This window comes from Fusarium solani (assembly GCF_023522795.1).
Source record: "Fusarium solani strain SB1 chromosome Unknown bctg00000012, whole genome shotgun sequence".
Taxonomy (NCBI): Eukaryota; Fungi; Ascomycota; class Sordariomycetes; order Hypocreales; family Nectriaceae; genus Fusarium; species Fusarium solani.
Window position 1 is genome coordinate 1,306,242 of NW_027072146.1, and position 25,966 is coordinate 1,332,207.

Here is a 25,966-nt window from a genome sequence, read left to right on the forward strand (position 1 = left end):
TTTAGTTCAAGTGCGGAGTTGTGAAAGGAAAAGCTATTTGGATATAATTCAACCTTCATCCTTTTGCCAATAGCGTCCTTTTGTGTGGTTCATCTCACAAACCCCCTTCTTCACATACACAAGACCATGGCTCCCTCACCACGCGTTGTCATCATTGGAGCCGGCATCGTCGGCGTCAATGTCGCCGATGAGCTGGTCTCCCGCGGCTGGTCAGACATCACCGTCGTCGACCAGGGTCCCCTGGACATGCCCGGCGGATCTACCTCCCATGCCCCTGGTCTTGTCTTTCAGACCACCACGTCCAAGACAATGACCGCTTTCGCCAAGTACACTGTCGAGAAGCTCTTGTCTCTTGATTGCTTCAGACAAGTTGGTGGCTTGGAAATTGCCACCACCCCTGAGCGTTTGGAGGAGCTCAAGCGAAAGAAGGGATACGCCTCTTCATTTGGCGTTGAGGCACATCTCATCAGCCCTGAGCGATGTCTCGAGGTGTACCCTCTGTTGAACAAGGATCTTGTCCTCGGTGGCCTTCACATTCCTACCGATGGCCTGGCACTAGCTGCCCGCGCTGTCCAAGAACTCATCAACCGCACCCGCAAGGCCGGCGTGCGTTATCTTGGCTCAACAACCGTCACCAGCATCGACCACGCCGACGGTCACGTTTCAGGCGTCGTGACACGCGACGGCACCATTCCCGCCGACATTGTCATCTCATGCGCTGGTTTCTGGGGCGTCGAAGTGGGAGCAATGGTCGGCGTGCCCATCCCTCTAACGCCCATGGGCCATCAGTACGTCAAGACGACTCCCGTACCTGGTCAGGCGGCCAGGGTTCCAGAGCCCAACGGTGTGAGACTTCCCATTCTGCGACATCAGGACCAGGATCTGTACTATCGTGAGCACGGTGACCATTATGGTATCGGCTTCTACGGTCATCGACCGATGCCTGTTGTGGCCGCCTCATTGGGCGAGACACCCAAGCACGTCACGGAGCACAACATGCCATCTCGCCTCGACTTTACTCCCAAGGACTTTGAGCCCGCCTGGAAACTCACTCAGGAGATGCTCCCCGCTCTGCGAGAGACCGATATCGCGAGCGGGTTCAACGGCATCATGTCCTTCACTCCCGACAATGGCCCGCTTGTTGGCCAGGCCCCTGGCTTCGACAACTTCTATGTGGCCGAGGCTGTGTGGGTAACACATTCTGCGGGTGTGGCTCGAGCCCTGGCCCAGGTTTTGACGACGGGCAAGTCTGAGCTCGATCTCACCGATTGCGAGCTCTCTCGATTCGAGCAGGTCCAACTCTCTCCTGGATATGTGGTTGAGACGTGTTCCCAGAACTTTGTCGAGGTCTACGACATTATCCACCCTATGCAGCCCAAGGAATCACCTCGAAACCTGCGCGTCAGCCCATTCCATTCCCGTCAGCAAGATCTCGGTGCCTATTTCCTCGAGGGCGGAGGATGGGAGCGTCCTCATTGGTTCGAGTCCAACCAAAAGCTCATCAAGGATCTCCCTGAGGAGTGGAAGCCCGTCGAGCGTGATGCCTGGTCATCCAGATTCTACTCGCCCATCTCTGCTGCAGAGGCTTGGAAGACACGAACTTCATTGGCCATGTACGACATGACCCCTATTCGCAGGCTCGAGGTGTCTGGTCCTGGTGCTGCAGAGCTTCTTCAACGTCTATCGACTGCGAATGTTGCTGGAAAGCCAGGCACTGTGACATTTACTCTTCTCCTCGACGACCATGGAGGCATTCGCAGCGATGTCTTTGTGTCCAGACTCTCGGAGGACTTGTTCCACGTCGGTGTCAACGGCCCTGTCGACTTGGCCTACTTTACCCGGGAAGCTCGCGTTCAGACCAAGAAGTCTCCTTATCGATTTGTCGAGGTTCGCGACATCACTGGTGGTCTCGCCAGCGTCGGTTTCTGGGGCCCACGTGCTCAAGATGCGATCAAGTTGATCACCAAGGACGACTTTAGCGAGCGGGCTCTTCCCTATCTCCATACCAAGAAGGCAGTCATTGCGGGTATCCCCGTCATTGCGACGAGGTTCTCGTACATTGGAGAGCAGGGCTGGGAGATTTACACAACTGCCGACAACGGCTTGAGACTCTGGGATGCTCTCTGGCAGGCTGGTCATCCTTATGGAGTCATCGCTGCTGGTCGAAGTGCATTCAACGCCCTGCGAATTGAGAAGGGCTTCCGGTCTTTCGGTATCGACTTGACAACCGAGTACGACCCTTACGAGGCTGGACTTGAGTTTGCCATTCACCCCGGCAAGGAAGGTTATGTTGGACATGCTGCGCTCAAGGGCAAGTCCAGTGAGAAGGCTGCCAAGCGACTCCGTGGTCTCATCATCAACGACGGACGCTCAGTGGTTCTCGGAAAGGAGCCTGTGTTTGCCAAGGGTCGAGCAGTTGGTTACATCACCAGCTCTGCATTCGGATACAGCATCGGCAAGCCTATCGCGTATGTCTACCTCCCTAAGGACGTCATCGACGGAGACACAGTCGAGATTGAGTACTTTGGCCGCCGTATCAAGGCGACGGTCGCGGATCCGGCTCTGTACAAGCCAGAGTCGAGTCCCTATGGACAGACGAGCACGGCCAGCTTCTCGGCTCGTCTATGATTACGAATTAATGTGTTGGAAGAAAATATGGTTACAGTTGGATTTGCAAAGAAGCATGTTGGGATGTGTTTGTTTGTTGCATGTCAAGGCAGAGTTTTGCGTGTAGAGCGAGCCTGCTTGGCCTTTCATTGCATGAATTAATATGAGAATAACAACGTTCATTCAACTCGATGCAAACAAGACGCCGTGAGGCGTATCCGTGATAGTCTTTTCGCCAGTTCCCAAAAACACAGCCCGTTACGCCGTGGCTCCCTCAATGCCCTTCCGCCAACATCCACCAACATAATAGCAACCTCAATGCCAAATCATGACTTAAACCGAATACCCATTCCCTAAGTCAAAGCCTCTCTTCATCAGCCACGCCAATCCCAGAAAGCATCCAAGTCCCATAGCTCTGGAACCGACCCACGTCTCGAGTCTTTCGACAGCCCAAAGTCGCTTACAGACTGCTTGAACGTAAGACTTGGCTGTCTGCACAGACAACCACGGTGCTCTGGACAGCCGATCTTCATCCCACCTGAAGACACCGGGACGCGTACTTGGACTTTACCATCCAGGGTACCAGCCATCACCATGTCCAAGACTTCTTTCTTTGTCAGACGCGGCTCTACACTCCCCCTAACCACACGCCGAGCTTTGGCGCAAACCTTGATGCACCACCGAGGCTGCTCAGACTCAGCGGCGGCCTCGAAAATTGCTCCTCCGGGTTCATAGAGCGCGGAAAGAGGAATAATGTCTCTGCTTAGGGCAGCTATGGTGATGTCTTTGAGCACATCAAGCTCGCCCACAGTCCAGGGATGGTTCGGGGGGAATGGCGTGCCCCTACCGTCACGGCGCGGGATAGTGGCCGGAGGCTTCCACAGCTCCTCTCCCCATGCCTTGTCAAGGAACTCCAGTGTTTCCGCTTTGTATGCTTCCGTATCCGTGCGGTGCCTGGACGCTTCAGTTGGGGCCGACTCGGGACCAGTATCACCCATTTTCTCTGGTGGAGATTTCGGGACGGTGGATGTCGATTTTTTTTCTCTTTGATGGGTTTGGTCATGATGCATAGTATCGATGGAGGAGAAGCATCATATCACACATCTTATATATGTATCGGCACGGGTAGAGGGTTTGTTGAGAACCGCGGTCCAACTCTTGCAAAGTTTGTACAGATGAAGCTTTTTGTATGCCCATTGATATGCATAGTCGAGTTCTACCTAGGCCGTTATCAATCTGTTTTTGCTTTCATCAAGCATATAACCACCGTCTAAGCCTCACATCTCCTTCTCATACTCATTCGGACACCTCAACAACAACCTTGCCTCTCGCCCGGCCAGATTCCACCTTATCCCAGGCTTCGGCAAACTCACCAAACTTGACAACACTGTCAATGTTTGGCTTTAGCTTTCCTGCCTCCAGAAAACCAGTGATGATGTCGAGGTCCTTGCCGAGTGGAGTAATAACAAACCAGAGGCTTTGGACGTTCTTCTTCACGTCTGCTGGGCGGTTGTCCTCTGGCACACCGCACACACTGACGATAGTTCCGCCTTCTCGGACCGCGTGCCAGGACTGGGCGAGCGATTGGCCTCCGATGCAGTCAAAGACAAAGTCAATCTGTCGAGACTGAGAGTCCTCGGCAACCCATTCGCTGATGCTCTGCTTCTTGTAGTCGACAGTCTCCGTGGCACCGAGCTCTCGCACAAAGTCGCCGTTCTTTGGACCAACCACAGCAACCAGGCGGCTTACTCCAGCAGCACTCGCAAGCTGGACCGCCCAACTACCAACTCCTCCAGCTGCAGCTGTGATGAGAAGACTGATCTTGGAGTTCTTCTCCTTAGCCGCTGTGTCGCCATTTAACGCCGAGGGATCCAGCGGACCCTTGGTGAAGAGGGATTGGTAAGCCGTCAAGGCGCTGATTGGGGTCGCTGCGGTTTCAGCCCAGCTAAGGTTCTTTGGCCTGATGGCAAGCTCTTGCACGCGCGCCAGAGTGTACTCCGCTGCAGCCCCCGGACGGTTGGCTTCGATGCGAGCGTAGACCTCGTCGCCACTCTTGAAGCCGCTGCTTTCCGGAGCCGAGACAACTGTGCCGGCGAGATCCTGGCCTGGAATGGGGATCTTGTCATCGCCGATGAAGTCGGGGGCCCAAAGAGCCCAGTCGAGCTCGCCCTTGCATGGAGCTGTGGCATGCACCTTGACCAGAACATCCTCAGGGTGTGTAGGCACGGGAACGGGGATCTCGGAGAGAATGAGGTTGTGGGAGCTCTTGTCAGGCTGGAGAACTGCCTTCATCGTGGTGGGGACCTTGAGAGAAGCCATGGCTCGGGTGATAGTTTGAGAGCGATTGATGGCAAAGTTAGAATTGAAAAGATGGTTTGAATGAAGCCGAGTGCGAGTACAGGCGGATGTAAAAGCTTTGCGTGGAATGATCACGAGAGAGATGACTCTTGACATTCTTTGACAGCTGCTGGTGCCTGTTTCTTTAAACTCTGCATCCATCGAGTCTATTTGTACTTAATTCTCAAAGCCATAGCTCTCCCGCGGTCTTCCATTGCTGACCGCCACTCTCTGCAGATTTGTCTTGTGAATACAACCTCTTTGAAGCAACGCGCCATGTACAGACAGTACTAAAAGCACTGTTTTCCCGATACGGTAATCTGCCAACCACAGCTCAAGGCTTGGCACATCTGGCTCTGCCAATTACCGTCCCACCTCTTTGCATCATCGCAAAGTCATCAATGCCCGGTTGACCCGGGGCTGAAAATTGGATTTTCCTCATGACCAAAGAATGACTCACTGCACTGTAATCAATAAACCATGAGAATCGAGAGTTGTAGCTGTTGTGATACCTATGGCTACCTTCTACAGTAGGAGCTCAGATTTGTCAATGTTACTCGGCTTAACCACTCCTATGCATACATTTGCGACTGTCAAATGAGAACCTGCATAACGGCCTTGGCAGCCAAACACTGTGAAACACAGCTAGGCGCTCATAGTGCTTATGATTGAGGCGTGGAAACGTGGGGACCTCAACACAGTCGCCCTGCAGATACCCGAAGTCCCGAACGACCCGCCTACTCAACAAGAAATCAAGCTAAGAGCAGAGAGCCGCGCGGATTGAGTTGTGTATAAAAGCGACCTTTTTCGCCTTTACATTGTTCTTCTTTTACAAGCAGCACTCTTCAAACAACAACATCATGGACTTTCCCAATGTCGACTTGAACCTCCGGTGGCAGGATCAGAATGTGGTCAAGAAGGATGGCCAGTGGACTGTTGATGGGTGAGTTCATTCGCGGTGACACCTTTTCTATTACTTTCATGCACTTAGTCATATTTGAGGCCGTTGAGAGTATAAACTTACCTTGTGTAGACGGCCGACCGTTGGTGTTGCTGTGTCCCATGTCCATCACCCACCCAACATCCCCGGCCAAACCTGGCTCGGACTCACAGTAACGGCTCCTGTAAATGCTGGTAAGTGTTTCTTTCTCCACCATTGCAAACGTAAGACTGACTGGTCTTCAGCCACACCTCCTCACACTCACGCCGGCGCAGCCGTCGTGGCAACTGTCATCCGCGGCCACGTCCTCAACCAGATGGTCCACGCACACGTAGACCCGGCAACTGGCGAGACGTGCTCTCACGATAGTGGCGCCAAAATTTATGGCCCTGGAGAGAGCTGGTATGAAGCTCCAGGATGTCATCATGTCCGTTCCGAGACTGTTGGCGATGAGGAGTGTGTCTTTATCGCGAACTTGATCGTCAGCACGGATACTTTCAAGGGGCTGGATGTCAAGTCTCGAACCCCAGAAGACGACTTGGCAAAGATTCTGCGTGTTGTTATCATTGACAAGGAGGTTGAAGAGCAGCAGGCTGCTGCCGCACAACAGTAGGGTTAGAAGTGACAGGTTGCACCAGATTCAAAAATAAACTCAGAAATTTCCAATTGTGTGAAGATAACCTACAGTTCTCCGGGTATTGTGCTACAAGGTGGCAAGAGGACCCTTGAAGATCTGAGTACTGTAAAATACGTGTTCTGTTATTAAGCCAAGTAGTTCTAGGCGCAAGCATATCTGGTGAGGCCAACTCAGATTCGAGTAGAAGTTTGTCGCAGTGTCATGCTACAAACATCGACTTATTCACAAAACATTAAAATTTATACCATGTTTAAACACTGGATGCAAAATTCTCCTCAACAACAGCCGCGGAGACTCGTTGACTGGTTTGGTGAGGCCGGGGCCAGCTGGCCAGGCCAAGATGCGTCGTTGACTTGCGTAACTCTTCTCCACTACGGTCACAGAACAGAGTCGAATTTTCCATGATCATTAAGCCAGCTTGTTTCCACGTTAATTCCTTCATCTTCATCAAGACGCTCACCATCTCCGGAGGTAGGCTAATCGGGCAACCGATTAGACTATTCCGGGCTCCGGCGGGTGGGGAGCGGGTATCCATCGGATACCCGAGTGCCCGGAATCCCGCACTCGACCCTTTCAAAGTTAGGCAGGACAACGAATACATTCACGGCTAGAATATACAAGAAGATGAGTGAAACTTGAATATAGGCTACTTAGATGCTGAAATATGCTATGGATTTGATTGGCCAAGCCAATGCTTGATCGCCGAAGCGAACACTGTCTACAACTATGCTATTATTGCAACTTAGAACATGACGTTCAGCACACGCTTCCAGGCGGGCGCCGCAGCAAGCTCACGACGGTAAGCGTTGATGCTATCCCAGTCATGCTCACGACGACCAGTATCGAGATCAACCTCGCTAAGCTTCAACCAACCCTGCCTCTTCCAGATGTAACCAAAGATGTAGAAGACAATGACAACGGGGAAGGCCAGGTAGGACTCAAAGAAAGACTCGGCGTCGCCGACGGAGCCGTCGAGGTTGGTGATGGCAGTGTAGAACTGGGCAATCAGAACGATGATGTTGAGTCCCAGGCCAATGTATGAGCCCCAAATACCCGCAACAGCCTTGAAGGGGATCTCGTCGAGAGTGTGGCCGTGATACTTCCAAGCATGTCGGAATCGGATGTGGCAGAGACAGATAGATCCCCAGGTGAACAACGCAGCCAGACCGGAAAGAGCCTGCAGCCAGGTGAAGACGGTGCTTCCATTGCCGTTGACACTGAGATAGCCCAAGAAGCCGATCAAGATGATGGAGGAGACGGCGGGAAGGGGACGGCCTGACTTGTCGATGTATGCAAAGAACTTGGGAGCAAAACCTTGCTGGGCGAGAGCGACAAGAGTTCGGCTACCACCGTACACACACGACACACCAATAGACAGGACGGAAACCAAGATGATGACGTTCATGAACGAGTCGTAACCCTTGAGACCGGCGTTGGCGACGGCGATGACAAAGGGAGAGGCGCTAGGATCGTCGCTGCCAGCGTTCAACAGTCGCTTGTCGGTAGAGTCGACCAGGAGACCGACCAGGAGGAGACCAACGACGTAGAAGAGGGTGATTCGCCAAAAGACCTGCTTGATGGCGCCGGGGAGGGCCTTGGCGGGGTTCTTGGCTTCAGCGGCAGCGAGACCAACAAGTTCGGTACCACTGAAGGAGAAAGCAGCAGTGACAAAGACACCTACTCCATGTTAGATATTGTACTTCATAAACCTTGGTTGGCTGTATGATACATACCACAGAATCCTCGGAAGCCGTGCTGGAAGGCACCTGGGTCATACCAGAGTCGGGCGCCCCAGTATTCGTGATACAGACCGTCAGAAGGTCCACCACCACAGACAAGGACAACAGCAACGATCATGAAAATGACAGTTGCCGAAAGCTTGAGAAGCGAAGCCCAGAACTCTTCTTCGGCGTATCCAAGAGTACCAAAGATGTTGATGATGATGATGACAACGAGGAAGACCTTGAAATGCTGTTAGTACAGGTCGAGTTCCACTTGAGCATGGCTACTCACACTAATCCAGATGGCGACATTGCTGGTGGGAGCCCAGTACTGAATGACAGTACCGCAGACTGTCAGTTCCAGAGGCAAGACGAAAGCCCATTGCATGACATAGTTCCAACCCATGGCGAAACCCCAGGAAGGATCAACGAATCGGTTGGCGTACCTAAACATCTGTTAGTGCTTCTGGTGATTTTGTATATTTATCACGGTTGACTCACGTGTAGAAACCACCAGACACGGGATACATGACAGCAAGCTCACCAAGGGCATAGACGACGTTGAACATCATGACACCCATGATAAGGAAACCGATAAGAACAGAGCCGGGACCACCTGTTTGCAAGGCAGCTCCACTACCGACGAAGAAACCAGCACCGATACTAGGTTCAGTTAGCACCCAAGTCAAAGACCAGATTTGATTGAGTCGGGAGAGTGCTTACCTGCCACCAATGGCAATCATGTTGAGATGGCGAGGCTTCATCCGTCGCTCAAGTTCTACCGATCCCTTGCCATGATCCTCGTGGGCGGTAAAGGACTCGAGAGTGAGTCCATTGCGAGTGGCCCATGACTTCTCATGTTCGGTGGTGACTTCACTAGAACCTGGCTTCTCATCCAGTCTTGGGGAACCCTCTTGAGCCTCAAGGGCTTCATTCTTGGGACTGATGTCTGCCATTGTGAATTCAATGCTCAGGAAAAAAAGGATTGACTGAGTCGAAACAAATTGCTATGGACGATCACCAGCGGGAGAAGCCAGATATAACGTCCCCCGTAGGTGGCAAAGACATGGCCACTGAGATAGCACGTCTATTCGGACCTAAGTCAATAAGGAAGGTCCCAACGACCAGAGTAAAAAGGTACGTAATATGCGTATTACAGTTAATCGTTGGTCTGATCTGGGGGAAGCTGGCGTACACGGATAAAGCGGCAAGACTATGCCGGAAGAGAAGGGCACTACGCCACATGACCAGGGTGTGCCCTAACCTGTTAGGTCGCGAGGCTATCAGCTCCCCGTTGATCGCGTGTGTCTGCTATTTCGCGTGCCTGGGAGAAGACGGTTGGAAGACTCGGGGAAGATGCTTACGTGGTACGGGTTATTTTTTAAGCTGCGGCATGGCTTCAGCGGCATTAATGGCAATTGGCGAAGCTATCAAGCATCTCGGGAATTTGGAAGAAAGAACAGCTCTAGAACAAAACGGGGGGTCAGTTTCTAGGGCGATTTATCCCGGGCTTGACCAAGTTCGGGAATGACGGGGTTGCAGCAATGCAACCGACATGGTTCTACCAAGGGATACACTTTAGTCCGGGGTAAAAAGACCCCCTTTTCCCATGTAAATTGACCAGGTTCCAGGTATCTCTGTGGTATCTCGATCGACGCAAGATGGCGTATCAGTCGGGCACGCCGTGTGTCACACCTGGGTCAGCGAACGGAGCCGATCTAACCGGCCGGTCTTATCACTAGTGCGAACCCCGCGCATAACATACGACGCGGAGATGCCTAGGGGACGCCAATTGGGCTGTCGGTTGCAGTCTTATCAGAGGTTAATTTGCCGAGGCAGACACGGGCGTGTCATTTCTTCAAAAGGTCCCGTCATGTTTGACTTTGGTTTCCCAAGGAGGAATGTGAAAGGATTCATGTGTTGGTCTCGAGACGAAGCAATGTCGAATGGAGGCCTCGTTTATTTATGGAGTCGGGCCCGGGGATATGGAACAAACATCCCGCTGCAGTATCCGTGTCAAGGTTTTGCCGTTTTGAACGACTCGGAGGTGTGCAAGATTCGATTCGCGGCAAGCCCGGGAGGGTGGCGACGGGTAACAAGATGGTCGCGTTTTGCCTTTGAGAGGATATAAAACACACAATATATACAATGTTGTAGTTGCGCCTTGCAACAATGACTAGCATTGGCTCTTTCAATGATGTTGTGTAGTTTGAGGCTCAATAGATCTGATCGAAGGCTTGGCAGGGCCTGGGCGCTTGGCGTTGCGACTTGACGGCTTGGCGTGAACCAGGAAGCTCCATGTCGCGCGGCAAGCTTGATCGGGGGCCTGGTCAGAAAAGGCATGAAGGCCGCTGAATCTTGCAGATACATAGACGTCGCGTTGTCGGAGAATATGGCTTTTCGAAATAGTTCTGTTCTTCTGCATCGCTCAGCGGGGTGGCGGAATCGATGAATGGGGGGAGTGAGCTGATGACGCAATCCTCCGCTACCCTGCACCCCAGCCATTTTTTGCTCGTGATGATTGATGTCCTTTCCAAGCGAAGAAAAGTCCAATCATTGGGTAGGTACTGTGGGATATTCCTAATGGCCTGGGGCTTTGATTGTCTGAAATTGAGAATAATACACAACGTGTATGATTCTGTTGTGTGCATCTCATTCTCACAACATGAATCCCTCACGAGTTGCGACACAACAGCCCGTTTGCTTTCGCGCCACGTGCGTGTTCTCGAGTGTGGAGTGGCTTGTGGAGTGGCTTGTGGAGCTGCGGGCGATGAAAGATAAGAAACACTTGCATGGCCCACTATAAACCCACTTTGCCTAAAGTCACTCTTATCTATCACGTTACTCTTAACTCTCTTATCAGCTTTCAGCCACTGGAAGTGATAACGGCGACTAAGCCACACAACAGGGACCAGCGTGGCCAGGCCCTTGACCGAAGCCACTTTCAGCCACCTTTAGCCACGCCAGAGAATCGCTTGAGGGCTCACTATCATGACGCAGTAGGGCACTAGCTGAAGCGCTGACTAGTAAGGTGCAATTGCGATAGTGCCTTATTAGATTGGGTATGTGGGGAAAAGTATGACACTCGTGTAACTCAACTGGCTTGTTACCATCAAGCACGAAATGGGAGCCTTCCCGCAAGGAAGATCGAACGGCTAGAACACGGGCCGAACTACGAGAAAAATGGTATGGATGCTGTTGTGGTGGAAAAACATGAAAAACCCATTCATAGTCAAGGGATAGAGGAAGAAAAAAAGCGGGGATAACATCGACACTGGCATTGGTTTTTTGACTGCTTGTCTATGCTTTGCGATCTGACATTCAGAACATAACACCATCCCAGGAACACTTCCACCACAATAACCAGTACTTCATTGACCACTGAGCTCAAGAAAATGCTAGTTTGTATCAGAATCTAGAGAGGTGCAAGAAAGGCTGGTGAAATTTTCATACCTCATAGATGGCGCATTGCTATCAGGTCCACAGATGCGTGAACTTAGCAGCAAGGGCACCAGCCAAAGTTGTTGCAGCAGCGGTACTTGCATTCCTTTGCATTGGCGATCTCAACCTTGGCCTCACCCTTCTTGATCAAGTCGGTGACATCGGAAAGACTCATGTCCCCGTTGGCTTCGGGGGCGGGAGCTGCGACGGCCAGAGAGGCCAGGGCGAAGATGGTGAGAGCAGAAAACTTCATGGTGAAAGTGGGAGAGATTTTGAGTAGAGAAGTTGATTCGTGTGATATTTTAGAGGTGAGGGTGATGCTGGATTGTCTGTTTGAATTCATCTGGCAGAACTGTACTCTTTATACATGAACGTTCGGATCATCGGTCCTTGAGGGATCCGGACCTTCGCGCGTGAATGTACGGCCTTCCTTTCACACAATGAATCTACCTGCCTATTTGAGTTCTTTGTAAGACTCGAATGTTGATATCTTGTGGGGAAATGTCTGGGCATACGTTGGATGTAAGCATCGCCACACTCCCAAGAAAGGTATGTCTCAGCGCCTGTGTCCCCATTCGTTGTTGCCTGTCTGCACGACGTTGAAAACGAGGCTTGGTGAGTCTTTATAAGTGGATTAAAAATGATGATGATGTGGAAAACTGGGCCTTCTGGCCTAGATGAGAAGGTAATAATTGAAGTTCAATACGAGGCTTGGAGGAAGAGCAAGTTTGTTGGAAGTTAAGTTTAGGACTTCTGCATTGCATTGAGTACCTTCCTATGAAGGAAAGTGAATAGCTTCCAAGACGCACATAAGCTTATTTCGCCCTTCCCGCTCATAGACTTGTGGAGAATCGAACTGACCGAGCCACGCACGCTTCTGTACCGTCGTAGGAGATAGGCTGAGTACAACTGTTTCATACTTATGAGAAAACAAAGGCTCAAGTCCTTAGGAAGATGCCCGCCATATGGGGAACGATGCACTCAATGCTCTTGCTTTTCTCTCTGTCTTGCAACTGTCCTCTGAAATAAAAAAGTGGAGGGAGCGGCCTGAGCCCAGTCACGATGACAGAATAGTCATCGTGGTAGATAAGGACTTGCCGGGTCTTCCCCAGAGTAGAGTTACTGAGCGCCCTGATCCCTGTCAAGGCCTGGACCCGGGAGAATGCCAACATCACGCTTGAAGCGCTGCAGCCATTCGTCATTATCAGCTGCAGTTTGGTTCCACGCATCGTCACTAGAATCATGTTAGCGGGGCAAAAGTTACGGTGGTTGGGTGTTGGTACCTCTCAAATAAGATCCACCGAGCTTGATGCTGAATCTCGGCGTCTGATGGTACGTGTTGATTTGGGTTGTTGGGTGACATCGTAGCCATTACGAAGCGAGTCAGCTCCTGTGCCAGACGGCGGTAGCAGTTGGAATCATTCATGAAGAATGTCTTTTTCATCATGACTTCGAAGGCCCCCGGGCTCTTTCTTGACCGAGCTCCGGAGCCGAGACTCCCTGACTGTTGTGGCTGAGCCCCTCGCACGGTTGCCCGAGCACGATGAGCCGGAGTTACTCTTGGTGCGGTCCTAGGGCCTCTACTGTGAGAAGGCCTTAAGGTAGGGGACCAAATCGAATCATTTGCGATTTGGTAGTCTTTGGCGTGGACGTGGGTACCTTCCAGCTCCAGCTGTTGTGAGAGAGGACTATCAAAGTTTTGAGTGGTTTGAAGGTGAGTGCGTTGGCGGAAGTCGGCTAGCCATACGGCGGAAGACATCACAAGCCTGATGAGCCAGTCCGCAATGAAACCGTAATGCGGTATAGGTAGCTCTTGAACATTACCGATAATGTGGCAGCATTCTTCTTGCAGCTCGTCGTCTGTGATGTGTATGTCGAGTACAGCCTTGGCTTGGATAAAGTCTCTGAGTTGTACCTCAAGTGGACATTGTTCAAACAAGTTGTCCTTGCCGTTGATCTTGAGAACACAGAGCCTGTTCTCAGCACCATGTCGGAGGGGCGCGAATTGAGCTTGTCTGGCAATCTCCTGGTCTCCCATTAGAAGGTCTCGGAGCCAAGAAGACTCGGCACATCGTCGGGACGATGCTTCCGAGGCGAAGATGACGCGACAAGCCTCGAGCTGTATCTCCTCATCAGTGGGCAGGTTTCCCGTCTCTTCCTTGTAGTTGACCATGAAGTAGGCAAGCTCCAGTGTGATGAGCTCGTAAGCACTCCGCGGGGAGTCGGCTGGAGCACTGGTTGCAGTAAATGGAAAAGTAGATGTTCGTTCCATCTCGATCAGGTCTAGATAAAAAAAAAGTCAGAGAATAGTGCCGTCAAGCTCAAGGATCCAGAGGGATACTCACATGGTGGTATAGAGCTCTCCAGCATGTCGAGTATAGATGCTTCAAAGCCCCAGTCGCCTTTCCAATCAGCCATGGTGCTGCCATTCTTAAAGTGCTCTGCTAGATGATCAACTCGGGTTGGCCAGCTATTCATAGTAATCCCGCAGAAACCACATCGGGATCTAATTTCTGATATCGCGATCTTCCAGCTCTTCATAGACCAATCAACAAACTGAGCGTTGTGGACGAGCTTGAGATGCTGGTTTATATGATCCTTCCGGTAGAAGGACTTGTCCTCGACTGGTCTCACGTTGCAGGCTGTGTGGTTATGAGTCTCCAGATGAGCATCATCCGGGTCAACCATCCTACAAAAGACGCAACAGACTTGATTTGTCCTCGGGTTCGTCGCGCGTGATCCTTCGGGCGTACATACCCATCTCTCGAGAGATAGGTGAAGCGACTTCTCGTGTCTCTGCCAGTCGTGCTTCGTTCTGAAGGCTTCGGCACAGAAAGTGCATTGGTATGGCTTTTGGGGATTGATCAGTGATGTCCGTCCCTTTCTCTCGGGTATGGCTCTTCTTCTGCGGCGACGATGGCTGCGTAGCCTGTTTATGTTGCCGACTGAACCAAAGGAGCCGCCTGAACGGTGAGAATAAGCTGAAGCGAAAGAACTGCCACTGGATGTGCCTGCACTACTTGCCGAGGCACCATTGCCAAAAGAGCGATCCGAGTCTTCGTCAGTCAACACAGAACGGTAGTGACTGTTTTTTCTAGGGGGGCTCTCCCAGCTAGAGGCTACAGCCCTAGCAATAGCAGTGACAGATGCGGGCTCACTCTCGGGCGGCGAGTCTACCCAGCGCTGCAGCGGGTTCGTGTTGTTATCGACAGCTGGCGTCCCAGGCCGACGGCTGATATCGATAGGACCAGTTTGCGTGTGATCGGTGTGGGAAAATGGGTTCCTTGGAGGCTGCGCTCTGCGTTTGCGGCGAGTATTGGTAAACCAGTTGGAAATCTGAGTCTTGGTGAGGCCTGTTTGACGCTGAAGGATTTCCTTTTCCTGGTCCGTTGGGTAGGGGTAGCGGCTGTGAAGAGCTAACCATCTTTTGAGAATCTGGAGAGCTTCTTTGGAGAAGCGGTGTCCACTCTTTGCTGGAAGAGTGCTGCCTTGATAGTTTTGTTCCGCTATAGCCATAGAACTAGCTGTGGACTGGCTCTGAGCAGCCTGAGGCAGGATGGTGCTCATCAGTCCAACAGCATCATAATGGGAAGGCCTGGACTCTTGGGTTATTGTGGCCGGGATAGACGGGTTAAGAGTTAGTGAAGGAGGGTCTGGATGTGCACCAGCAGCTTGAGAGAAGGTAGGATTAGAGAACAAAGTGGAAAATGCTGCGTATGACTCGTCTGTGCATGAAGAATCATCCAGAACAGGATGCTCGTCGAAGTTTGCCAGACCATTGAGGTTGATGTCGTTGAGATTGATATTAGGAGGCAGCAACTCATCACTGTGGATATTGGCTAAGAGAGTATTGATGTCAGGGGTGATAGTGACCTCATTGGACTCGTGAGGCTGAGAAGAAGACCTGGGCTCCTCCTCTACCTGCCAATGGGGAAGCCCGTCCATCTCGCGGGAAGGGGGGTTGTGTATGGTGGAGAATATAGCGCCACGGCGTGATTGTCACTTGTCGATAGGTCAATGCCTCAAGCAAAACCAGGGTAAGAAGAGAGCGCCTCTTAGAGTTTGCATAAAATGAGCAGAGAGAAAGAAATGACACCAAGATCAGTCGTGACCTTGGATGAATCGCGTGCCTGTGTCTTGATTGGCTACGCCCTGTGTGTTGAACAAAGGTGGGTCACGTTGACAGTGGGGATCTGATGGAGAAAAGTTCTGTTTAGGTGCACGTATCTATAAATTATTTGCTATTAAAGATTGGATGTAGAATTTTTGGGGCTATCTACTGTATAGGCTTGAACTATGCCCCTGTTCGGGTGTCGATAGAGCCTCAAGGTTGGCGACGGCATAGACGTAAGGTCAGTCTTGGCGTGTGTTGGTCTCGCGGAAGCCTTCCTTGTTGAGAAAAGGGGCAATCCACTTTACAAAGCACAAGGCTAGGCTGTATTTGCTCCAGAAGTAGGTGTCTCCAAAGGCCAGCTAGAACTTCGTCTGTGGTGGCCAACCAACTGTCATGACCCGGGCTGTGAAGTAGCAAACTAAAGCGACCAAGTAGGAACAGCCGGAAAATAGAATTAGAGACACCCAGCTAGTTAATTCATCCCCAATCCCTAGTAGGGCACCCACAATGTGAACACTAATCAGAGTTCCGAAGCTGGTAAACATGGTAGCCGTCGCAAAGTATCGACCGTAGTGCCCTGACTTACAAAATTGCACCAGGCAAACAGGGATGAGGCCGAGGCTGCTTCCGCTAGAAGCTCTGAATGTTATGGAAATGACAATTAGAGCTGTGAGAGAACTGCAATAAATGATAGATCTTACTCTTCGACCAAGCACAATGAGAGTACACCTCGCGCCCACGAGAACTCTCGGCCCGAAGCCATCAAAGACGGGGCCTATTTGAACACCCACTAGGAATACTAGAAATAGATATAGGCTGAATATCCAGCCTATCTGTGAATAGTTGTAGTCCTGGAGGTGATGACTCTTGAAATAAGACTGAAACACACCGCTTGTGTTGATGAGACCGTAGATGCAGACCATGGAACACCACGAGCCAAAGACGACAAGTCAAGCGGTCAACCCACCCTCAGGAAAGGTGTCCGATGCATCATCTACTGTTTGACCATGCTAGATATTGTCGGCACCAGTAGAGACGCCGTCTTTTACAGGAGTCTTGAGCTAATCGGATTGTTGATCGGGGGTAGGGTGGTACTGTAGGCAGATGTCCTCTGCATGTTGGTTCGATGACAATGGCGTGTGAAAGCCAAAGAAATTGGCTATAACAGTTTAGATAGCGAGAGAGATAGAAAATTTCCCGAAGACTCTCAAGATGAACAGGTATTAATCTTCCGAGCTTAGGTTGTGCGCTGAACCAGCGTATACACGCAAGGCGCAGACTACATGGTGCACTACACAAGGGCGTACGCTGGAGCATGGAAAGTACACAAGGCGTAAATGAGAGCATTCATTACACCAAGGCGTGAAAACATTAAGGCGTCAACTTATGACGATGCCTAGTAGCTCACATGCAGTGGTTATGCAACTTTGCTAAGAGGCATTTTTCGCATTAAAGGGTGGCGCGCATGCCCACATGTTTCAATGCCGGCCATCAAAATTCGTTGCACATCATTCTACTTCGGATTCCTTCGCGTTGGAGAGGCAGCCCCCTCAATACTCTTTACCGAGATAAGAAGTTCAACGCGCTTCTACACCTCTATCACCCCCCTGCTACAATGGCACCCACAACTACAACAGAGTCAAGCGCAAAGCCAGAGCTTCCAGTGGACATCGACAACATCAAACCTCGGCGAAAGATCCTAGACAAATCGCAGTGGGGCCCTGCCGCTCCAGCCAAGAGCGAGACGTTTAGAATCCGCGATCATACGCATAAGCCTAAGGCCAAGAGATGGGATCACGTCTTGAGCAAGGAGTCGGCTGAGCGCATGGGCAACTCTCTCAAGTATGCAGCCGGCTTTCTCGGTCTACCTGGAATGATATCTCTAGGCGGAGGGCTGCCGTCTAGCGAATACTTTCCTTGGGATGAGCTCTACTTCAAAGTGCCCTCAGCTGGGCAGTTCTCTGAAAAGGACATGCACGAGCATGGGGTCTTACTCCAGGCGGGCAAACATGCCCAGGCCAGGGAACAATCGGAATTCGATATCGCGACAGCATTCAACTACGGCCAGGGACATGGCTCTGCGCAGCTCTTGCGTTGGATCACGGAACACACTGAGTTGGTCCACGACCCTCCGTACTCGGACTGGGCGTGCACGATGACTCTTGGTTCAACCTCCAGTCTCGACTTTGCCTTTCGCATGCTCACCCAGCATGGCGATTATATCCTCTCCGAGGAATACACATTTTCCACGGCTGTCGAGTCTGGTGCGCCGATGGGCATCAAGGTTGCGGGTGTCAAGATGGACGAGGAGGGCTTGCTTCCGGACAGTCTCGACTACATCTTGACAAACTGGGATCCAGAGAAGCGTGACGGAGCTCAGAAGCCGCGTGTTCTATACACGGTACCTACTGGTCAGAACCCTACGGGTGCGACTCAGGGTGTTCAAAGAAGAAAAGGTGTCTACGCCGTGGCTCAGAAGCACGACCTATACATCATCGAAGACGAACCATACTATTTCCTCCAGATGCAGCCTTACGCAGGCCGAGGGGCAGCCGCCCTTCCCCCCACCACTCGCAAGGAGTTCCTAGACAGCCTGCTGCCGAGCTATCTAAGCATGGATGTGGACGGACGAGTTATGCGCTTGGACTCTTTCTCCAAAGTCCTCGCTCCGGGAACTAGATGCGGGTGGATCACGGCCAGCGAGCAGATGGTTGATCGGTATAGCAGGCACTCAGAAGTGGGCACGCAAGGTCCCAGTGGCGTATCGCAGCTCATGCTGTTCAAGCTGCTAGATGAGCACTGGGGCCACGGTGTGTATCTGGACTGGTTGGTGCATCTACGAATGGGCTACACCCAGCGAAGAGACGTCATTTTGGACGCCTGTGAGAAGTGGCTGCCCAAGGAGGTGGTCAGCTGGAAGCCGCCAGTAGCAGGTATGTTTGTGAGTGACCATCGAAACCTGTGTATGAACTGGATAGCTGACCGGATACCAAAAGCACTGGCTCCAGGTTGACTGGAAGAAACATCCAAGCGCATCTTCAAGGAGTATCACTGAGATCGAGCATGAGATATTCATGACCAGTATCGAACACCGCGCACTGGTGATCAAGGGTAGCTTCTTCTACGCCAACAAGGCCGAGGAACATGACGCGCTCTTCTTCAGGACCACGTATGCTGCTGCTCCATCGGATAAGATTCATGAGGCTATAAGACGATTTGGAGATGCAGTGCGGGAAAGCTTTGGGCTTGAACAGTGAAGATTTGCTGAAGAGACAACCGGGTCTCTCGGCCTAAAGGGATACCTTACGCTTCCACTGAATTATTGTTCGCTCCATAGCGATGTATGGCTATCATTAATTTTACGCCTGTCTTAAACACTGACATCAGCTATCAACGCGGGCTCTTTTGTGTCTTAGGTTCTGGTTTAACCGCCACGAGCGAAACTGATCATACTGCTCGTACAGCTCCTTCAAGTCCTTGAAAGGCTTACTAAAAGCAGGATACTTCGCAATGAGAGTGTCCCTTTCATTGCTTTGTAGTTCTGATCCCAGCAAGTTTCGATTGTGGATCATGCTTGACGCCCACGGGCTTAGACAACCACACTGGGAGGTGGTGGGTAAGGATGCTAGTGTATTCCGAATAGCGCAATGATCACAACAGCGAATCCAATGCTCTTGGACGAAATTCCTTTTCAGGCGCCTAAGCGCGATCTTGTAAGTGATGAACTCCAGCTGCTGATGTTCTGGTCCATAAGCGAGATAGGCAGCGCGGGTGTCGAACCACGGAGTTGTTAGACAACTCGCAATGCAAGCAACACTCAAAGAAGGAGAAATGCGGGTTTCTGGTAGTCCTTGTATCCTCAGACACTCCGGCCGAGCGGGATCGGTGAAGGATGCGACCATTTTTTGAAATTCAAGTCCATGCCACGTCACCCCGTACCCGTTTTTGACATTCCACGGAGTGGAAGACTTGTCTGGTTGAGTTGCATCTTTGAGGGTTGAGCTTCCATTATCCTGTGTGGTATGAAAAACGCCACGAGTTTCGAAGGCTTTTCTGATCATTCCACATATACTGCCAAAGTCATGTACCGAGTGAGGTTTGGTGAAGTATGCGCAAACAACGGCTTTTGATCTGTCAGCGTCTCTTGGGCTGGATCTTGAGTAGATCAAAGCGCATCCATCCTCTGAAGCATGCAGGCGATTGAAATCCGGAAACTGCGAAGGGGCCTCTGAATCGGCCAAATGTTGGTGTTCGAAGATTTTGGACACCCTGAGAAACGATTCATCGGGCTCCAACATTCCCTTTTTGAACGACTTGTAGAGGTAGTTGACATAGTCTCTGGTGCCCGGTGCATTTCTCTCCTCAACTGCCCCCCCCACCTCACAACATTCGAGGCGAAACGCAGCCCGACAAATGGCAAGAAAGAGGTTGATGACAACTGGCCTGTTTTTGACCAATTTGACCATGTCGATAATAGGTTTGTAATTTGGTCTGAACTCCACATAATGGTGACCTTCCCGGCTGAAACAGTTCTCTTCGTTGCACGGACACCGCGGGAACCTCGATCCTTGAAGCTGCTGCAACGCGTCTTGAGCGACCGCAATTACATGAAGCTCGCGGACTATGTGCCACTGAGGAGATAAGTAGCACGAATAGACCACGGTCACGCGGAACCTGGAAGAGGGTGGATCTTGATGCACGGGCGCCCTTTCCTTCATGGTCCACAGTCTTTCAATCTCATTTATCGCTTCAAGGTCAAGCAAAGCTGCATCATCCAGGTACAGGCTCGACCGGGAGCGGAGCTTTGCAAGCTTCTTTGCCTCGACGGAGTTGAAGAAGCTTTGGATGTTGTCGCGCGTTATGAAGAAGCAGCAGAAGCGGGATTCAATAAAGGCTGCATGGCGAATGACACCCTCAGGACGGTCTAGGTTGGTGTATACTTTCTGAGCTTCAAGATACTCTGCGTATGCGGCCTCTTGTGTCTGATCATGGTCATGAATCCGAGTGTGCTCGAGCAAGGAGGATGTGAAGACGTCGGTGTCTATGAAGCTCAACGTATCGTTCTCCCCAGAGGCAATGGTGCGAAGCTCGCTGATGATGGTGTGCCGGTATTTATCTCTTGCCCAGTCGAAAATGTAGTCAATGACCAGGAGCAGCTGGAGAGCCTCGTCTCGTTTTGTGATGGAGCCTGTCCAGACTTCAACGATTTCCTAGCCCTATTAGCCGGCGAAAAAAAAGCAGGTGGGACACCTCAACTTACACAGCCACTCTGGTCTGTGAGCCCTGATGTTGCCTCTCTGTCAGAGAGGTAGGCCATGGAAACACACCAGTCTTCTCCTCTATTCATCAAGAACCAAACAAGTGGCCCTGATACCCATTTTGAGGACGCTCCGGCAGCCGTCCTTAGACGTTGCTGCGTCTTCAGGAACGTCCAGATTGGAAAAGCACTCTGTAGGCGAATTGACTCCCAGTCACAATCGGACTTCCCAGACTTGGCTTCGAGAAGGAGGAACGGGAAGTACAACGGCTCGCCAGTCTCATCGAATGGCGAAGGCTGCAGGATTTCCTCAATATGAGCGTCTCGATTGGTGTTCAAGAATTGTGGCTTCATGCTGTCGTTGAGAAGGTTTTCAAGGTTTCTTGTAGGCCTCAGTCCATAGATAGCGTCGGGTTTCTCCTGCTTGGGTAGGACTGCCATTAGTTCTGGATCGTGCTTGACCAATTCGTCTTCCCGGTGCCCGAACAAACGGTTGATACCCCTGGCTTCGAGACTGGTTAAGGCGTCAGCTTTTTCATGCTTTTCAAGGTGGCTTCCTAGTAAAAGCTCGTCCTCTAGACTTACTAATCATCGGGTCGGTTGCTCCGTGAGCACCGGCATGGAGCTCGATTTGCCTGACGGCGTTGAAGAGAGTCAGGCAAGTCACCGCCGCCATCGCGGATAACCTCGATTTCCGAGCGCCAAAGCCGTTTTCTGCAGTTCGGGCTATAGCCCATTAGTACAGAAAGTTCGGTTACCAGAGCCAGCTTTAAACATACCAGACTACCTCAGATCTGAGCCTCGCGAGGACATGGTGCTCACAAGCAAAGCGCCAGGTCGACTCATTCCTGCGCCTGCATCTTTTGGCCACCTCCACTAGGTTAAGCACTCGTGCCTTGAGGTCGAGTCTCCAAGGAGCTGCATCATTTTCGTCGGTTGCAAAGCTGTCAAACCTGGTCTCTCCCAATTGCTTCACTTCTTGTAGAGTATTCGCGTGGGCTGGTGGATAGTCGGCTTGTGGCAGATCCTGGACAAAGCTGATGCCCTTTCCCCTGCACAATCTTTGCAGAGCATTAACGACTTCTGGACTCAATGTCGGCATCTTTTGTGTCGAGCGTCTGGTCAGATCTAGACACCGTGGAGGTGGAAAATCTGGGGAGATGGCAATCTAAGCCACCGTGATTTTAAATGGACATGCACGCGTTAGGCAACGAAGGGTCAAATGGCCAATCATGACGGCGAAACGCTGACCGCCAAGATAATATCCATGTCCCCTGAAAAGCAGGGATGATTTATTATCGATAAGATGAGGTGGTTGAAAGACAATCAGCAGTGTTTAGGTAGGTGTATAATATTACCTCCACATCGCAGACTTGTGATACTTGAGTATTATTGCGAACTTGGTGGCTCGTCTAAAAGATACTATCTACCACACACTATCGGGTTAATAAGCACAGTTCTAAATTCGCATTGTAAGACGGAATTCTAGGGACACGTCAGTTAAGACACTTTATCGCTTCCAAGTCCTCTTTACCCAATCCACGCTCAACAAATCAGAATGACCTTGGCCACAAGCCATCGGTTTCGTTCTTCTCCCCCGACAAAGCATGTATGAGGCGTTCTATCAACTTAAGAACCGGCATGTTTTCCGTCGCTTTCACCTCAAGCCTTCCTACAGTTCCCTCATCCGAATTCCCGTTCTAGTTGTTGGCAGGGCGTAGGGCAGAGCCAGCGCCCCTTACAACAAATACAATTCCCGTCTTAAAGTTTACGGGATTAGGTCGTGAGCTGACCTTGAGCCATAGGCTGAGTGGGATAAACCCACCAACTGTTGCAAGTCCGATCATAGTGACCAAGCTTCCTGTCGTGGTGGCAATCGGAATGTTGCCAATCCGATATATCCTAGCCTCCCATAACCGTATCTCCTTGTCATCACTGCATCCTTGGTAACTTGAACAATACGATGAGCATCACAACACACCACCACGCGATCATTCCCAAAGCAACCCACCGAAAAGTAATCCACATGGCAAAAGCAATGGCCACCAAGATGGCTACCAGCGTCAGGGCAAGAATCCCACCGGCGAGGGCCTTGATAGCCATGCGAAGGAAGGCCAAGATCTTGTCCATCAGCCCCGGCGTGGAGAGGAGCGTTGTAAATGTTTGGATGCGCCACGGCTCTTCGAGTACCTTGAGCACGTCGTTTGTGTTGGGCTCCTTGTCCCACTCGGCCGAGAACCAACTGCTGTCGTAGTACGGGAACCGGTTCTCCAGATCCTGCTCGAACTGGCGGCGTTTGTCCTGGCTTGACCCTGCGCGCATGCACGAGAGCAGATCAACATGGTACAAGAGGCGGGTTTGGAGGAATCCGACCTTGATCTGACGCATATTTAAAGGGCTGATCTTGGGCTGAGTCAAGGTGACGGATCGGGTGAACTTGTCTTCAAAACATTCCAACCTGTTACCCGTGTGTCTTTTCCAGCCGGTCGGCAGCGGAGCGCTGCCTTTCTTGTGCCTGGGAAGCAGGGTATCTCTCTCGGTCATTGTCCTAGAAGAAATTGCGTTGAAAAGCCCTCTCTTTTGCGCCATGCACTGCGCCAGTGCCCTCTTGGCTATGTAGTTGTGATCGTTGGCCAGATCCCACTCGGCCCTTTCAGCAAAATAATCAAAGGTGGATGCAGAAATGCGACCTTCACTCCAGGCAGTGTCGAGTCGGTGGATAATCTCTCTCATAACGGTGTGTATCGTCCCTGGTCGGCACGATCGCAAGTATCGCGAAAAGACGGTCCCTCGTGTTGTGTCGTCCAGAAAGTATCTGTGGTCAAACGCTTCCCTCTCGATATGGGCGCCAAACTGAAGCAGAAGCAGAAACCGGTCGAGTCTCGCAGACTCGTCCAATCTCATTTTCCCTGGCCGAAGAATGCTCTCCCATGTTGCAAAGTCCCCATCCAGTGCCCCAACCTCGGCGCTCCCGATAGGACCTGCACAAAGCCATGCAAGAGTATTAATGTCCACTGGTGGAGAAGCTCTCAATGCCGCCCTAAGAATGTTTCCTTCGACTCTATGGACAGGAATTGTCCACCATTCGAGCTCAACGCGGCTTCGAAATCGGGCCAAGTAGTACAAGCGAGGGTAAATGTACACGCGCCGAGTGCTTCCCTGGCCCTTGTGAATTATCCTCATCATGTCACGGGGCAGATCTTTTGCATCCTCTCGACGCCTCGAAGTGACAAATAAAGCGGTGCTGAGGCAGTTCTCATCCAAATGCAAGGGCACCTCGGAGGCTGGACCGCCCCCGTCCTCGTCGGGGACACTTGGCCAATCGTCACTTCCACGCCACCAGAAGTAGTTCTTGTACCGTGCTTTCGTTTCCGACTTCATATGCGGCCAAGGCGACCAAGGCGACTTGGTATCAAGAGCGTGGTGGCTAGGGAGCATGGTCTCGAATCTCTCGCTAGCGTGTCTGTAGCCTGAATTGGCTAATTCGGCATGTTGTCCACTTTCTCCAGAGTCAAGATATAAGCATGTCCATGGCTTGGCGCTACGATCTGCTGGGTCGACCATGGTCTTTTTAAGCAACGCAGAGACCTGGTCAAGGAGCCGCTGCTTGTATGGAGAGAGAGGAAGCAACATATATGTCATTCTGTCGCCAAGCTCCTTCAGGTCGGACAGGGCGTCGTCTAGCTCTGGGCGAGCCCGTGGGTGTTTGCCTCTCAGGCAAAACGAGCTCCAAACAAGGAGGCCGTAGACGTAGAGATCGCATTTCTGCAAGCTTTCAAGCCCACCGAGGGCCGCAAGCTCACAATCCGAAGGCAGCCAGTACGGTGTTCCAAGGTATTCCTCCTTCTGCACATTCGAGACAGTAGCACTGTGTTGTTGGGCGGTCGTCTTGTCCTGGCCGACGGCACATCCAAAATCACACAGCTTCGCAGTCCAGGTGCCGCTAGTATTGAAAATGAGGACATTCTCTGGCTTCAAGTCGCCATGTGTGAAATGGTTCTCGTGGAGGCTTCGCAGACCGTGACCGATGTCGATGCATAAGAGCCGAACCACCTCGTACGGATCGGGCTCCAGGCCTGACCAGCGCTGGAGGGAGGTCCAGCACAGCTGTAACCGCGAAGACAACCATGACCGCTGCGGCTCGGCTCTTCTAGCTAGGGATGATCCCACTAGGCCTTCCTCTGCTCGCGCGTCGTCGCTCTGTTGGGGTTCTGGGAAGAGACGTTCTAGAAACTGGGCGAGGTCCATCTCTGCTCGCTCAAAGACGAGTAGTGGGAGCTGCAGGCCACCACAGCAAGGGCTTGCGGGGTCCTCAATGGTGTCAAGACAAAGACCCCAGCCGACCAATTTGACGATGTTGGGGTGGTCTCTGAATAGCCCCGGGGAGAGAGCGAGGACTTCACACTCGGCAGCCCGAAAGCGTGAGGACAGATTGTTGTTACAGAAGCGAGTGTCAGCGTGCCCGCCCCTCATCTTGATATGCTGTTTAATAGCAATATGCTTGACTGGCCAGATCTTGTGAATGCGTTTGTCAGCCCGCCGATATAGCCGCGCGACTCCAGCGTCCAGACCGCGGACGTTGCCCTGACCACCCTGCCCGAGCTGATGTGAGAACTCTTTATTCAGACGGAACAGCTGCGGTCCAGGGATGCCACTCTCTTGTAGTGTTTTGATCAGACGGTTGAGGGTGGCTATGTGGTTTCCTCCGGTTTCCTGGCGAATTCTCGTGTGTCGTGTGCTTGCGTTCTTGACCAGTGCCGAAGATTTTGAGGATGCCCCCGCATTAACTGCGAACCTCCCTTTCCGCCTGCCGGTCCGTTGATCCGTGGCTGGACGGCGGCGCCGGCCCTCGAGCGGACGGATGCTCTGATCGACTACGACAGGCATCATGGGATTGCATCAAGCACAGCTT

General features: G+C 51.8%; 8 protein-coding genes across 8 annotated transcripts; 3 read left to right on the forward strand and 5 right to left on the reverse strand.

Annotated features, from left to right (window-relative positions):
- Positions 1-126: 126 nt before the first annotated feature.
- Positions 127-2,628, forward strand: MRS44_016426 (uncharacterized protein; the record flags this gene model as incomplete). The annotated part of the gene is made up of 1 exon (XM_046276713.2): positions 127-2,628. The coding sequence occupies one exon, from the start codon at positions 127-129 to the stop codon at positions 2,626-2,628; it is 2,502 nt and encodes an 833-aa protein (XP_046130997.1).
- Positions 2,629-2,981: 353 nt separating this feature from the next.
- MRS44_016427 (uncharacterized protein) lies at positions 2,982-3,605 on the reverse strand (the record flags this gene model as incomplete). The annotated part of the gene is made up of 1 exon (XM_046284167.1): positions 2,982-3,605. The coding sequence occupies one exon, from the start codon at positions 3,603-3,605 to the stop codon at positions 2,982-2,984; it is 624 nt and encodes a 207-aa protein (XP_046130996.1).
- A 298-nt stretch (positions 3,606-3,903) lies between these two features.
- Positions 3,904-4,926, reverse strand: MRS44_016428 (uncharacterized protein; the record flags this gene model as incomplete). Its single annotated transcript, XM_046281360.1, has 1 exon — positions 3,904-4,926. The coding sequence occupies one exon, from the start codon at positions 4,924-4,926 to the stop codon at positions 3,904-3,906; it is 1,023 nt and encodes a 340-aa protein (XP_046130995.1).
- An 878-nt stretch (positions 4,927-5,804) lies between these two features.
- On the forward strand, positions 5,805-6,497 carry MRS44_016429 (uncharacterized protein; the record flags this gene model as incomplete). Its single annotated transcript, XM_046282048.2, has 3 exons — positions 5,805-5,887; positions 5,978-6,078; positions 6,130-6,497. The coding sequence occupies 3 exons, from the start codon at positions 5,805-5,807 to the stop codon at positions 6,495-6,497; spliced, it is 552 nt and encodes a 183-aa protein (XP_046130994.1).
- Positions 6,498-7,263: 766 nt separating this feature from the next.
- MRS44_016430 (uncharacterized protein) lies at positions 7,264-9,198 on the reverse strand (the record flags this gene model as incomplete). Its single annotated transcript, XM_046282047.2, has 5 exons — positions 7,264-8,198; positions 8,255-8,483; positions 8,535-8,688; positions 8,744-8,905; positions 8,966-9,198. 5 exons carry the CDS (start codon positions 9,196-9,198, stop codon positions 7,264-7,266), a joined length of 1,713 nt encoding a protein of 570 aa, XP_046130993.2.
- A 2,540-nt stretch (positions 9,199-11,738) lies between these two features.
- On the reverse strand, positions 11,739-15,628 carry MRS44_016431 (uncharacterized protein; the record flags this gene model as incomplete). Its single annotated transcript, XM_065618028.1, has 5 exons — positions 11,739-12,012; positions 12,493-12,582; positions 12,807-12,917; positions 12,967-13,966; positions 14,029-15,628. 5 exons carry the CDS (start codon positions 15,626-15,628, stop codon positions 11,739-11,741), a joined length of 3,075 nt encoding a protein of 1,024 aa, XP_065474100.1.
- A 1,784-nt stretch (positions 15,629-17,412) lies between these two features.
- Positions 17,413-19,054, forward strand: MRS44_016432 (uncharacterized protein; the record flags this gene model as incomplete). Its single annotated transcript, XM_065618029.1, has 2 exons — positions 17,413-18,738; positions 18,776-19,054. 2 exons carry the CDS (start codon positions 17,413-17,415, stop codon positions 19,052-19,054), a joined length of 1,605 nt encoding a protein of 534 aa, XP_065474101.1.
- A 126-nt stretch (positions 19,055-19,180) lies between these two features.
- Positions 19,181-25,941, reverse strand: MRS44_016433 (uncharacterized protein; the record flags this gene model as incomplete). Its single annotated transcript, XM_046282046.2, has 5 exons — positions 19,181-21,007; positions 21,058-21,568; positions 21,640-21,780; positions 21,834-22,106; positions 23,066-25,941. 5 exons carry the CDS (start codon positions 25,939-25,941, stop codon positions 19,181-19,183), a joined length of 5,628 nt encoding a protein of 1,875 aa, XP_046130989.2.
- Positions 25,942-25,966: the final 25 nt, after the last annotated feature.